This window comes from Sitophilus oryzae, unplaced genomic scaffold, assembly GCF_002938485.1.
Source record: "Sitophilus oryzae breed Bouriz unplaced genomic scaffold, Soryzae_2.0 scaffold_1177_pilon_pilon, whole genome shotgun sequence".
Classification (NCBI taxonomy): Eukaryota; Metazoa; Arthropoda; class Insecta; order Coleoptera; family Curculionidae; genus Sitophilus; species Sitophilus oryzae.
The window spans coordinates 1,887,511-1,903,897 of NW_022145812.1; the positions used below are offsets into that span (position 1 = coordinate 1,887,511).

The following is a 16,387-nucleotide window of genomic DNA, read 5'->3' on the forward strand; positions in this document are numbered from 1 at the left end:
AGCGATAGCAAGCTTGGTCTATTCCTTATTAATATTCAGTCCTTAAGACATAAAACAGATGAATTATATCTTTTACTAGAAGAACTTGAATTTCCAGATATCATTGCCATAACTGAGCACTGGTTAAATTTTGATGAGCCTGTGTTTGTTAAAAATTATACCACAGTGACTAGATTTAATAGAACAAATTTTTCTCATGGAGGTACTATGATAATGTCTTTAAACAACGACTTTTCCGAGGTAACTAGGTACAATGATTTGTTATCTGAAAAAGTATTCGAATTTTCCATTGTCCACCATAATGCTTATGGCCTTTACATTATTTGTATTTATAGAACACCTGACTCTGACGTGCAATTATTCCGTCATAATCTACTAAGCTTGCTTGAGTCCCTGCCCTTAAAAAGCAAATTAAATTTCTGTGGTGATCTTAATATTGACTTTCTTAGTGTATGTGCTGCTCAGGAGTTTCTTCAGTCCATTTTTGATTCTTTTGGAATAGCCATGCATGTAGGCTTACCTACCAGAATATCCAATACCAGTTCTAGTACTATAGACTATGTTGTGTCATATTTTGATCCTAACTCCATCGCCTGCAACGTCTTTAGCTCGGGTCTCTCTGATCATGAAGCATTTTTAACTGAATTTTCGATAAAGTCCAAAATCAAAAATGCCCCTCGTAAATTATGCCGTATTTTTTCAGAAAAGAATGCTCAAAAGTTCACACACTTATGTAAAACAACCAACTGGGATACTAGCTCTTATGATATCGACACCGAATTTTCTATTTTCGTAAAAACATTAACCAGTCTAGCGTTCAAATCCTTTCCTCTTAGGCCTATAAAAAATAAGCATAATAAACCGTGGATCACTAAAGGTCTACGCATATCTTCTAAAAACATGCGTTCATTATCTCACTTAAAAAAATTCTCAGACAGTCTCTTCTTCCACAATTACGTAAAACTATACAGAAAAATTTATCATAAGACTATAAGAGCTGCTAAGGACCTTTATTATAATAGGAGAATAGTCAATTCTGGTAATGTTGCTAAAGAAACATGGTCTATTTTAAATGAATTGAGAAACAAAGCTTCTTCGTCGAGCAATATCTCTACCTCACCTGAGAACCTTAACGATTACTTTGTAAATGTAGCGAAAAACTTAACTAATACCATATGTCTTCCTCATGATCCACTTTCTTATCTCTTTAATGATAATGTAAACTTACACAGTTTCTTTTTTTCGCTCGCAGTTTTAGAAGAGCTTCGCAGTACAATTAATATCATCAAAAATAAATCCTCTTCTGGGACCGACGGGCTAACTTTAAAAATGTTTTCGAATCTGCCAGAAAGCACTCTGAATCACCTAACAACTTTAAAAAACATATCGTTCCAAAATGGTATTTTTCCAAAATGTCTTAAGACGGCAATAATCATTCCTCTGCATAAAGGAGGAGACAAAGAGTAAGCTTCTAACTATCGCCAATTGCACTCCTTCCAACGCTATCTAAGATCATAGAAAGGTTGGTTAAAAGAAGGCTGGTATCTTTTCTGTTTAAGTGCAAAATACTTAGTGAATATCAATTTGGATTTCTAAGCAACAAGTCCACAAATGACGCTATGTTTTCCCTTCTTAATAAAGTTTACTCCAGCCTAAACAACCATCATTCTACAGCAACAATTTTCTGTGATTTTTCTAAGGCGTTCGATTGTGTAAATCATAAGATCCTAATTAATAAACTGCAGCACTATGGGTTCAGGGGATCATCTCTCGAATGGTTTAAGTCGTATCTGAGCAACAGAAGTCAACTTGTGAGGGTGGATACCACGTTGTCTTCTAGCAAGCCAATAGAATGTAGAGTACCACAAGGCTCAGTACTAGGCCCTATTTTGTTTCTTCTTTTTATTAACGACATTGTTTTATTAACGACTATTATTAATATACGAATTATTAACGACATTAACGACATTAACGACATAAACATCAGTGACAAAATATGTATTTTTGCGGACGACACTAGCTTCATTTGCAACAAGGACATCACGGCACTTCATAGGATTATATCAAATGACTTAATCACCATTAAATCTTGGTGCGATTCGAACCTCCTGAGTCTCAACATTTCTAAAACTAAAGCTTTGTCGTATAAAAACTCGTTGCAGGCTTTTGTACTTAACAACACCACCATTGACGTCGTAAAATCTGTAAAATTCTTGGGGCTTGTTGTGGAATTCTCTGAAATGGGACATACATATCGAAGCTTTGTCGAAAAAATTGAGCTCTGCCTGTTTTGCATAAAGGTCTGTTTCTAAGGAGCTTAACTTGTCAGTGGCTAGAACTGTTTATTATGCACTTTTTGAATCGTACCTCAGGTATGCCCTTCCATTCTGGGGTACGTATTGTGCGACTCAATTTGACCGCATTTTCAAGCTCCAGAAGAGAGCTGTTCGATATTAACTGGGACTAAACAGCAGAACTCATTGCCTCCTCAATATCAAAGACTCGTGTAGAATACCGGACACAGTGTCCATATTTCACCAGGCAGATAATTACACTCTTGTGATCTAATAGTGGACAAGGGTCTACTACATGCTAAGTATACACAAGAGACGAGGAGAAGAATAAAAATGTGAGTGTAATCAAAGTAAAACCACCATAGAAAGTTTATTAAAATTAACCTACCTAACCTAAATCTCGTTTGTTTATCTAAAAAAATAAAAAAAGTTATAGGGGTGAGCCACTTTTGAGACGCACCCGGTATTCTTCTAAACTGTATGACTAAGACTATTAACATTTATGTTTCATCTTATCGCTTAATAAAGATTATTGTACAATTTCAAACATATACCGCGTGTTTCTCAAAAGTGGCTCACCCCTGTAACTTTCTGCTTTTTTTTTCAAATAAGAAAACGAGGTGTGATACGTATCAAAACCTATATAGTATATGATATAAATCAGGATCGATTGACGTATTCAATTATTTTCGGTCACTTCCTGTTTTACCGGAAATGACTACAACTTTTGGTTTTTAAATAACACCCTCGGTATTTTTTTTACTTTATTGGGGGGGTTTATTTTTTATTTTTTTTTACTTTTTTACTTTATTTTACTATATTACATATAGTCAACTTCAGACATTTTCGCATGTAGTTTTTTCTGAAATTGTAACTTGCGGTATGTAGTTGTAACATTGTAACAATTTGAGTCGAAATACCAAATGTATGGTAACAAATTATTCGTAAAAAAAGGCTTTTACCAAATATCCTAATGACATGATTAAAATTACGGTTTGGGTATTTTTTAACCGGCCAGGAAAAGATACGAAAAACATTAGACGATCAAATCTATTTTTTCTAGGCTCCTTCGTTAAAAATTCGTGTTTTTAACACCATGGCAATAAAGACCATACCATAACTTGGTATACTGATGCTTCCAAAACCAATACGGGAACAGGGATCGGAGTGTTTGGGCCGAGAGCTAATTACTCCGAACTAATGGGCACTTAACCCTAGTATCCTACAGGCAGAAATCAACGCTATCGAGAGATGCGTACAACTTATCTTAGATAGGAACTATCGGAAACAAGAAATAGCCATCTTGTCTGATAGTCAAGCAGCGTTAAAGGCGATCAACTCAGTATCAATCAATTCGAAATTGATCAAAGAATGCATAGAGAAGCTGAATAAATTAGGCAAAGAAAACCAGGGGATAGAAGGCAATGAAAAAGCAAATAATCTAGCTAGGAAAGGAGCGAACACCACTAACTGGACCAGAACCGTTCTGCTTTCCAAGTGGTAACCAACTCAAGGCGGAACTCAAGAACTTGGAGATTCCATCCGCAACCTGGAATGGAAATCTTGCAACGGTCTAAGACACTCGAAGAAGTTTCTGAGGGCTTATGATCAAGAAAAATCACAGATCTTCCTGGGTCTGAGTAAGAACAATCTTCGGATTGTCACGGGGTTTTTAACAGGACACTGTCTCCTCAATGAACACCTCAGTAGATTGAAACTAAGAAGAAACGGCGAATGCAGATTCTGTGGGGAAGATGGGGAAACACCAGTACACCTCATCACTGAGTGCGCCGAGACGACAACCATTCGTGCCATGAATTTTGGTACGACTGATATTGGAGATGGAGAACTACCCTCTATAAAACCGTCCCAGATACTATTTGTATTTGTCAAAGCCCTGGGACTGTATGATGAGTTATGATTCAAGAAAGGGGGGCACAATGGATCTGTAAGGTCGAAGTGATTAACCCCCCTCCCACTCATTCTAAATTCTAAATTCTAAAAAACACCATGGCACCTTGGATTGAAATTTAAAATACCATTTTTAAGCAATTCTATTCAGAATGTCATTCTATTCAGAATGTCATTTTCTATCGAATAAAGTAAAAAATTACCGAGGGTGCCATTTAAAAATCAAAAGTTGTACTAATTTCCGGTGAAACAGGAAGTGACCAAAAAAAAATGAATACGTCAATCAATCCTAATTTATATCATAGACTAACGTATAAAATCTCGTTTTTTTATATGAAAAAATACAAAGTTATAGGGTTGGGCCACTTTTGAGAAACACCCGATATAATGAGTTGTATTATAATTTACCTGATTTTACTCAATCTCTCATAACCACTGTCAGAAATATTTGAACTTTTGACAAATTTCTAAAATATCAATCGGATTAGTGCCATTCTATTTTTCATTCATATTTACTTCCTATAACAATGTTAGTAATTCCTGTTTAATATTAAAATTAGATAATATTATCAAAATCAAAACAACCATTCAGAAATACTGTAATATATTTTTCTTAGAGAAGGGCTACTAAACTGCACAAAACTATAATTGGAAATGGATTAACGAGAAATACTGAAATATTATTGGCCACGAGAACTAGGCCATAGTGCAATGGAAAGATAGAGGTGTTAAATTTAGTGCTAATAGCTGTACGTTGCAAGTTAGAGAGGGAGTCTGAATTATACTAGTTATTTAGTTTAGTTAGAGGGGTAAAAAGGATAGGCGATCCAACAAATAACAGTGCCGCTTAATCCAAATAACAAGGGTTCTAATGATAAAAGCAGGCCAAGCATTAAACTCAAACAGTCAGGGCATTTAACAGTTATTTGTGCTACACTGAAACTACTAAACAAGAAATTATTTATATACCGATACTTTTATATCCTGATATTTTTTGTTTAAAATTATATAATCTGAATTAAATTCATATTCACAGAGAGTGGGACCAAAATTTCGAAAAATGAAAATATCGGTGTTCCCATGTGTGATCATCTCTCCAAAGTTTTTAAGCTAGTGACCGTATTGTGCATATTAAAAAATACTGTCAACGATATATAACTTCAAAAATAATTCGAGTAATCGAAAAAGATAAAAATTGGTTATAACTCAGTAATTTTCGAGAAAACTATATTATAGCTTATATCCCCGAAAAGCTTAAAAAATGACTCTTTTTATGAAGTCAGGGCCTACTATGGTTTTTATTTTAAAAAATATATTATGTTTGTGTCATATTTTAAAAATGACAGGCCTTAGAAAAAAAAAACGGAGAACACCATTTCATTAAGGGAATTATTGTCTACAACTATCTGAAAACTTTTTGTCTAAAATATATTATAATGCCTAATTCCATTTTTAAAATAACCGAAATTTGTTTTTTCGAAATATCTAGTAAGCTATGAACTTTTTCAAAAAATTAAGGAATTTTTGTTCAAACTGCATTCTTTCTCTATTTGGCAGACACTCTAATTCCAGTCGTTTCCGAGATACGCATCGAGAACCTCGAAGAAAATTTTATAGAGCTAAACCACAAACTATATAGAGCTCAATTAAACCTCTAAACTATAGTTGTACGTTTTTCAAAGTAATGCTATATATTTAATTTCTTCAGTGAATTTTGGAATAGATAATTGTTTTCCTATTATTGTTATTAATGTATAAAAACTTATATGAAAAACCAATGCAAATTTTCTTCTGTAAAAGCAAAAGGTATTGTAATATTCTTCACCGAAAAGAACTACTTGTAATTTTTCAAACGCTACCTCACTTTTAAAAGCAATCTTTAAAATTTCAAACTTTACTCGGCACGTTTTATTCTACAGGCGTGCAGAACTAACTTTCTAAAGGAGGGCCTATTTTTTAAGGAAAAGATTAATGTAAAACGATGGTAGGCGTGTTCAGTAAAAAGACTTCATTTATCATACAAACAGTGCTCTTCAACAAAAGTTTAGAAATGCAAGAAACGATAGTTTAATTTAGTATCTATAATGGACTATGTCTTTCGAGCAAAACGATCTGCTTTTGAAAGATAACAGAATTACTTTTGTATTTTTTTTTCTCAATTATTGCTTTAAATTTTGCATTTCAGATAGTATTGTTTTTTATTTAACCGTTTTTTGTTTTTCTATAAAGTTTTTTTTTAATTCCTTTTGCATATTCTTAAATAGAATATTTAAAATATTTCAGTAACCAATATTTACACAATCATTTAACTCGATAAATTGTTCACAAGAAAACATAATTATTAAAAAAAATGTTTAACCACATTAGTAAAAAAAATATTTATGGAAAATAAATATGTAATATGTAATGTATGTATGTAAAAAGTCGAGTATTTTAAGATAACGTCTTCCTTTTGCTGCTAGGGCTAATCTGGACGGAGCCTACTTTGTTTACGCGGAATTCAAACCGCGATCCTCGGTCATATCATTGTAATGGCCTACTGACATGGCGAGTGTCTAAATCAACACTTTTTCACGAGATATCCTATCTTATTTGGCCTCGAACAGGTGCAAATAAGCATTGTTGGTAAATAGATTTTACTCTTTTGTCATGGCACAACAGCACGGCAGAGTTTCGCATCGTCAAACGTCGGTTCACTTCGGTGATTGATAGATCGACTGGTTGACTGTGTTTTGGCGTAGCTGGGCAGTTGCCCGAAACTAAATAAGAATGGTTAATTTTGCCAATTAAATTGTGCATAGTCACTTCTGTATATAACGAGAGCCACTGTGCAAAGAAGACAGTATAGTCTGCATACTTTCGTGAGCATTTCCATATCAATACACATGTAAATTCATCATATAATAAATCACATATTTGTAAATAAATGTATTATTTAGTTATAGTGTTAAAGAGTTTTTGAGTGCTGTTCTTTAGCTTAAATAAAGTTTGTTAGTTAAATATAACTCTGAATTATTACACACAGACCACCATGTAATTTAAGAAATTATGGCAAGAACAATGACAGAAAATAGACGTGTTAGCGCACTACAGAAATTTATTAAGAGTAAGAACATCTCAAGAAGTTTAAAAATCAGAATGTACCAAACAATGATACGACCAATAATGCTGTATGCATGTGAAACGTGGATGTCCAATGCAACGGAAAGTTCGAGGCTAGAGATTTGGGAAAGAAAAATACTGAGGAAGATTTTTAGAGGAAAGAAGATAGACAACCTATGGTCTAGAAGAACAAATGAAGAATTAAAGCAACTATATCGGGCACCGAGTATAACGGGAGTAGCAAGAGCACAAAGACTGAGATGGCTGGGACACATTGAAAGAATGGCTGAAGCTAGAATTCCTTGTATGATAATAAAACGTGCAATAGGTGGAAAGAGAAGGAGGGGTAGAGCGAGAACGAGATGGAAAAAGGATGTTGAAGAGGACTTGAGAAGGACAAAAGTGGATAGGTGGAGAATAAAGGAGAAAGACACAAATGGAGAAAGATAACCAATCAAGCCATGAGTCATTTAGGCTCTTAGAGCTATTTATATCCACACAGAACCCAGTAAGAACCTAACAGTAATAATAAAGGGTATTCCAATAAGAGGTTTCGTATGTTGATAACGAATAAAATAAAAGTTTCATAACATACCTAAAAGTTATTTATGACAGTGCGTAGCTGGATACTGTACAATTATATGTGGAACACAATATCTGCCAAATGGCTACCACGATTTCTCTGGCAGAATAAAAATTCTTTTGTTGAAATTTTCTATTACTGTTGAACACATTTTCTGGAGTTATGTCACGAGTCATTCGCCTTATTTCTTCTTTCGATTGTTGAATGGTTGATTGTTTTTGTAAGCTTCGCTTTTCACATAGCCCGAAAAAAAATCTAGCGGCGTCAAGTCGTATGACCTTGGTATTCCAATAAGAGGTTTCAAATGCTTTTTTTTTTAAAACAAGAACGAACAAGCTGTTACAGTAAACGGAGAAAGATACCGAATGATGGTTGATGTTTTTTTATGGGATTAAATAATGATTATTGATATAAAGAATAGGTGGTGCGACATTTCATACAGCAGGTAAAACATTGAATTTATTGCGTACAGAGTTTGGAGGAAGGCTTATATCCAGGAATGGGGAACGTAAATTAACCACAAAGGTCATGCGACTTGACACCGCTAGGTTATTTTTTGTAGGGCCATGTGAAAAGCCACATTTACGCAAACATTCCGCAAACCATTCAACAATTGAAAGTAGAAATTAGGCAAATAATTCCTAACATATCTTGATGAATGTGTTCAGCAGTAATCGAAAATTTCAAAAAAAGGATTGTGTGCTGCTAGAGAAGTCTTGGTGGCCATTTGGCAGATATTGTGTTCAACGTTCAATTATACGCTAACGCTGTCCAGCTAAGCACTTGGAGCTTATAGATAAATCTTAGGTATGTTATGAAATTTTGATTTTATTCGTTATCAACATCCGAAACCTCTTATTGGAATACCATATACAAAACATCAAATTTGATCTAAAAAATACAAAATATATTCCAAACAAAAAGTTGTTTGTTCTAATTTCATATCCTACTTGAAAAACTGAGATTAGAAATAGTTTAAAATATTTGTATATTATTAATATTTTTTATGACTGAAGAGAATAAACTGAGAAATAGAACTGAGAAATAAAACTAAGATTTATGTTTTGTGGTTTAAAATTTTTCATACATATTTTTAACTGCGATTTTTTTTTGTTTCTTATTCCGTGCTGATTGACAAAAAAATCTAATTCCATCATACAAATCACAATTCATCATAAAACTATTAATCAAATTTTCTTAAACAGTCGAAAGCGATAAAAATAAAATTACCAGTTCGAATATCCGTGAATTAAATAATCGCCCTCGGCTTTTTGAGAAGATTGGCTATATAAACTGGTGCTTTTACTTTACGAGTTTAATAAAAATGCAATCTCATGCATTTCGTACATCCACTTACTATATTAGCGAAGGATGCTTATATTTAGATTTCATCTGAAGTTTTATAAACGAAATTTCAGATAAATTTATAGTACAATTCTTCAAAATCGCATTATTTGGAGTAAAATAAGACACTAATTCACCACAATACACCAAAACACTTTACTTTTAACACTAATGGTGGGTTTTGCTAACCATGTTAGCATCATCAGCAGTTGATTAAAAAAACTAGATAGCTTTGATCATCTCTTGGAGATGTTAACATGGTTAGCGGCGAAGCGAGTCAAATCAGTCGAGTGTAGCAATAACTTACCAAGCTTAGGTCAATAGGAGCAGAAAACTAGAAGGAATTGGACCACTAAATGTGTGCATATCATTTAATTTTATATTTATTTATATTATATATATTTATATTTATTTATATTGATGTCCTCATGAATTTAATTACCTGTGATTTGACACATTTTTATTAATTTTACATTACGATACGATACAACAATCTTCTCTAAGACTTTTTAATTGGGCCATATTTATGATCTATGATTATGATTTATTATGATCTTTGAATCGAAATATATTGATCTTCTGTTTACGCATCATATTTCTTATTACAATCTTACATGAAATTTATTAAACACCTGACCTTTCCAATGAATGTGTTCTATCTTTAGGAAGGTCTAATAGTTGCTTTAATTTATTACTAGGGTAGTATTATAATTATGATTACTAGGGTTAATCATACACTCATGTTTATGGTTAACATTCCTAAAAATTCTTTTTAGACCACGGTTAACTATAGCAAACAATATTGAAACAAAATTTGACGCAACATATTCCACTTGACAGGTTGAGTTTTTTTTCTCAATAACAAGGGGCCGTCCTCTGCCTGAAACACTGCGACCTATGAGGCTTATTGTGTTTGTCCCTTTTCTATATTTGCACCCATTCTCCTATCCCTGTGCCCTGCACTAACTTATGCAGGTCCTTGATAGGATGGGAGGATAGTTCATTCGGTTCTAGCCTAGCTTCCGCTATTTCAGGATCTTTACCGCAGAGTCTGCAGCAAAGACTTCCTTGGTTGAGCAAAATACAGGTTGAGCTTGTTCAGGTAACACTTGACAGCGATGTGTCCTGTCAAGAGGTCTGTTGCAATCCACACATTATTCCTGCTAAGCATTAGCAGTTATTTTGCGATTTTAGAGCTAGGCCCTTGGATAAAGGCCTTGCTGTGTTTGTGCCCCTGTCTGTTTCTCCAGTGGACATTCTGCTTTTCCCTGATCCAGAGTTTTAGTGCACTACGGGCCATAGATTTGGGTATTCCCATTACTGGCTCTGGACCAAAATAGGATGCCGATGATCCTTGCCTAGCTAGCTAATCGGCTTTTTCGTTGCGTTGGATGCCGCTGTGGCCCGGCACCTAGAATAATTTAATTTAATTTAACACAGGTTGGTTACGACCGAGGGGTGTCTCACTTGGGTAAAAAATGTACACGTACTGCCAAAATATCCTTCCACTGCTATGTGACTGCCAATGACTACGAAGAAGACTGCCTATGACTGCCATGTAATTATTATAGGCGACTGCCATAAGACTGCCGATGACTGCCAGCGACTGCCAAGAAAATGTACATGTAATTCCAATAGTGAGACACCCCTCGGTTACGACTGTTTTAACGACAGGTTGAGTTAGAAAAAGTCGTAAACTCATAACTTACCTTTTTTATCTACAAAATATCGAAAATTCGTTCCATTTTACTTCCATTTTTCTTATTTCGTATTAATTCTTTGAATAGTATTTAGGCATAAGTCTATTAAAATTGTTTTCTAACAATATATCATCTTCCCATTATCCAAACCTTCCATTTTACTCGGTGAGTCATTTAACAAAAATAATTTTATTATGAAAAATTCGTACTAAGTAAATCGTTACAATGACAGAAAGTTCTTTTTTTATTTGCGCTTGTGTATATCAGAAAACTTAAGTAATATCGAGTCACTGTTGAAATTACGTGTACATTTTCTTGGCAGTCGCTGACAGTCGTTAGTATCAGTCTTACATCAGTGGACAATAATTCGGTAGCCGACATAGACATCTTCGCAATTATTGGCAGTCACTTGACAATAAAATTATATTTTGGTAGTATATGTACATTTTCTACCGAAGTGAGACATCCCTCTAGTAATATGCGCGTGGTATGGTATTCTTTAATTCCGCCTCTTGTATTCTTTAACCGTAGTATGTTGATATGTGTGCTGGCAGATTTGTAGCATTAGAAGTTATAAAAAAGATGGAATGTTTTTTAGAAGTTATAAAAAAATGGAATGGTGAGCAAAAAAAAAGCTAAGTAAAAATTACACTGTGATACTTACGTCTTTATAAGATATTGGGCGCTACTTAGTTTTCCATTTACTTTCGAAAACTTCTAAGTTGTAAACTGAGAAATCAACTCAGAATATAGGTATTACTTATTTTAGGAATTACACAAAAAACGCTGAGATAAACCAATAACTAAGTATCATTAATAATTAAACGTTAAATAGAATAAAATAAGACTATAAAAAATTTGATATTTGAAAATATTTGTTAAATTGTATGTCAAAATAGATCACTCTTATTAATGATAGTCTAATTCTGCACGCTTCTCTGAATAGTAATATTCTATTAATTATTCCGCATAAAGTCTGGCGATCTTGGTACCAAAATGTAGGGACTCATTAAAAAAAAAGTACTATATGAATATCAGAAATGTGCATAACATGTGTAAAATGTATCAAAGTGAATTTTAAAGCAATGAAATTTAAAGCAATGAAATATACTATGCCTGAAGAGCTTAATGAATTCAAATGAACTTAAATTATATAGATATAAAATCAAATGATCTGGCCTTTTTATCCGTTCTGGTCACAAGCTGGTTGTGGCATACTGCTACCGGACCTGGATTGTGGTATAAGTTGTTTCTGGTCAGACTGGATTGTAAACTTGGATGGATTCAGGAGATTCCTTCGTTATTCCCGGTGTGAAATGTAGGGGCAAACGTGGACTAAATGTCGGGTGCAAAAAAGACAAAATGGCACCAGAAAATAAAGCCACCATAAAATGCGGCCATAAACTAAAACCCTATAGAAAGAAAAAAAGGTATTAGGAAACGTTACTCAACGTTACGTTTAAAACTACAGTTGAGTGTTAGAACCTTTGGTGTTACACAGCAAAATAAAAACACTAAATTACCACAATACACCAAAACACTTTTACTTTTATAAAACTAGTTTATGGTAGTAAACTTTCTTGGTTGTTTTTAAATCCAAATATTCAGGCAATTAATATTCCGTTACAATTCACTAGTTTTTAAATGTCTACAATTGTTAAAATTTAAATCAATGGATATGTTTTACATAATTACTCATATGACATCATATGACGTGTGACATAACATCATATGACTTTAAAAAGCAATTTAATAATTTTTTTATTTTCTAAATCATCAGAGTTGTTGGTTCAACTAAAAAACAGGAACTTCTGCCATATTTTAGAAGAAACAAAAACAAATATCAACCTTCCAACATGTTATTAATAGACTCCTTCGACAAATCCAATATATTAACTTTTTTCCACGCATAGCCCGAATATCAAATTTTAGAATGAGGACATGACAATGTATCAAGGGTTATTCAAATTCCTTTTCAGTCAATATTATATATTCCTTCTAATTCCGAAAACGGCTAGAGAAAAGTATACTAAACATATCAACAGAAATAATAATAAGAAATAATAATCAAGTCAAAACAGGAATAATATATTATTCCGTATTTATTTTATAATAATAAATATTCTACTTTCTTTTGTATAAATCAGCAACAATCCAAGGCTAGCAATAATTTAAATTGGTGGAACATGTGCGTTTGTAAAGAAATGCAAATTTTTAAAATAATACCGACTGTTCAATTACCTTTCCTCCATAAACATGATCTACAATTAAAAATAAATGACAATATATTTAAGAAAAAGCTATCATTTGTACCATATTCCTGAATCAAATTAAACTTTTCATTTAATACCAGGACATTTGTTTCCATAATTGTCCCCGTTCCATCTATATTAATGTAATCTTTTTGTTTTAGGACCGCACCAGCAATCGCCATGATATCACGTCATTTGTCTACAGCGTGACCAGCCATTTGGGGGATAATGACGGCAAATAATGCGAAAAGATAATGTAATGGAGGTAAGAAAATGGCCATCCTAATCCTTTAGTTTAAACACTTTTCTTTTTTTTTTTCATTAAATTCGTTTCCTTTTAAGCCAGCCTTAAAATATTAAGATTAGAAGAGATAGATGAGAAAAGTGTTTTTTAATGTAGTTTCGGTTTATGCACCTATAAAATCTTATTTTGTAAATATAAATTTAAATTCATCCTAAAAGCTGTCTAATTTGTTTTTTTAATGCGAGGAAAATTATTTAAGTGATTTATTCAAGTATTAAAACAAAATGAAATATAAATAAATATTGTACAAATTCCGCACATCGTTCCGTAAAAATTCGTAGGCACATATCATAGACTTTAAATGAAGACTACAGTATGTCCCCCGATTGTCTTTAGGGAGGGAAACATTTTTATATTATTGACATATCGAGAAAAATACATTCTTTATTAAAATGTTTCTTCGTTCTAAAATGGTTAATCCCGTTTATGCTTTTCCAAATATCCAGTTCCAAATATATTTAGGGAAATTAAAAAAAAAACAGGAATATGGTTTTTTGTAAGTCTTAAAAATTAAAAGGCGTTTCTATGGTAATATAATTTCGATTTCATTCTTTGATAGATGTTTATTATTAATGTTGCGGACCCGTGCCGTGTGAACTAGGCCTTAGGCCTGGCCACTCGCCTATGACTCATACGCCCAGCTATGCCGACGTTCTAGAACGAATAAGAATTGACTAGACAAATCTGGATTGTCTATTTCTCTCCTATATAAGCAGACGCCTGGGGCCTAAGGAGGACAGAGATAAATAACCGATCGACGCGTACAGTTACAATAGTCGCGCTAATTCATAATAAATTTCTGTTAGATAAATAATTAGATAAATTGTAAATAAGTTATAAATAGTTCTTTAAGTCTTTTAATCATTATTGTTTTTGTTAATTAGTGTTAAATAAATTGTGTTTAAATATATTGTGACTTTCTATCCACACATAACCGACGAAGAACGTAACATTAGTGGGAGGAAGCTTGCAGATATTCGCCGAACGTGAAGTCGTACTGGTCCCAGTGGAATTCATTGGTAATAGATAACGGATTACTTCGCCGTGTGATTGAGAGACCAGAGGGACAAGAAGAGAGAAGGCAGATCGTCATTCCAAAGAAGAGGGTCCCGGAAGTCTTGGCGGAAATTCACAATGGAACCAGCGGTGGACATCTTCGTGTTAGCAAGACCCTTGGCAAGCTGCGTGAACGGTTCTATTGGGTGAACTGCACAGAAGACGTGAGGGCCTGGTGTAAGAAATGCGACGTTTGTGCTGCTATCAATGGACCACAAAAGCGTGTACAATGTAGGCAGTCCTTTCGAACGAATAGCGATCGACGTGGCTGGTCCTTTCCCGGAGACGAACGATGGCAACAAATACATTGTGGTAGTAATGGATTACTTCAGCAAATGGGTCGAGGCCTACGCGTTGCCAAATCAAGAAGCATCCACCATTGCTGATGCTCTTGTTAAGGAATGGATCTGCAGGTTTGGTGTTCCCATGGAGCTGCATTCAGATCAGGGAAGAAACTTTGAGTCCAATCTGTTCAAAGGCGTCTGTGAGATCCTTAACATCCGCAAGACCAAGACGACTGCTCTGCATCCACAATCCGATGGGATGGTTGAACGCATGAACAGAATCATCAACCGTTATTTGGCCAAAGTAGTCTTTGACCATCAAAGAGACTGGGACAAATTTCTTCACCTGTTCCTGTTGGCCTATCGTTCATCCGTCCAAGAATCCACAGGGCAAACTCCAGCCAGCATCGTTATGGGACGGGAAGTGCGCCTACCTTGTGACCTGAAGTTTGGTTGCCGACCGGGAGAAGATGTCGCCGGAGAAGATTATGTCCATAGACTACGCCAAAGGATGGACGACATCCATCAGCGAGTCCGCCTAAATATTCAAAGCGCTAGTGACCGAATGAAGGAGCACTACGACATTCAAGCTGAACATGGAGGGTACCAACTTAGAAGTTCGATACTTTCAAAGCTTCCAGAAACTGTAGACTTGAGTACCTATATTAGTACGAGAGCTAGCAACGTCGGAAAAACAAGTATTTTAAGATGTCTAGCTCTTTGATATATCTTTTGCTATGCTCTCTAGAACAGCATGCGGCCCGTCTGGCTTCCGATACCCGTTGCGTTCTCTACTGCGCATTGAAAGAAGATCCTATATTTTTATTAGTCCTATAAATTCTAGTACTGAATACAGGGTGGCGCACCTCATTCGCCTCGGTTGATTATACGAAAACGGAAAGATGCAGAAACAACATTTTTTATGGGTATATGTAGAGAGGCAATGTGCGTAATTTAAAATTATTTTCAAATGTACAGGGTGTGTCCGAACTAAGATCCATACCAAAGTTATATTTTTTCTTATGGAACGCCCGATATATTATCTTATTTTTGGATACTTGGGCACAAAACAAGGCATTTATTATAAGGGTTTAATATGTTCAAATGCTTTGGTTTTTGAGATATTTAAAGATATTTAAATATGCACGCTATAATAAAAAAGTTTGTCAACACCCTTTACATTACTTTTCAGAGTTAATTCTTGTGCGGATTTTGAAGTCAGAGAAATAAACTTTACTAAAATATGCTATTGCTGCTTTAAATGTATACAGGGCTATTAAAAATTGCTGGTCTATTTTAAATATTTATTTTACAAAAAAACTTTGTTATTTCAAATACAACACTATGTATTTTTTTAAATAAGTCGAAGTAGATTTAAATGCTCTTTCAAATTATATTAGGGTTTCCTATACCTATCTGGCTGAGATTTTGAATAAAAAGCGATTTTTCAATAAAATGGCAATCAAGATGGCTGGTGTCGCTATGGCAATTTGTTAGTGACAGTTAGTAGCTTTTTTGAAAATCGACATTAGTTTATGGTCTTTATTTAAATTTATA

General features: G+C 34.1%; 1 protein-coding gene across 1 annotated transcript in view; it reads left to right on the plus strand.

Moving 5' to 3' along the window:
- Window positions 1-13,352: 13,352 nt before the first annotated feature.
- The window catches only part of LOC115889785 (suppressor of lurcher protein 1), a 246,276-nt gene continuing 243,241 nt past the window's right edge, over window positions 13,353-16,387 (plus strand). The window contains 1 exon segment of the mRNA XM_030909869.1: window positions 13,353-13,451. Coding sequence (XP_030765729.1) covers window positions 13,428-13,451 — 24 coding nt within the window. The 5' untranslated portion in view covers window positions 13,353-13,427.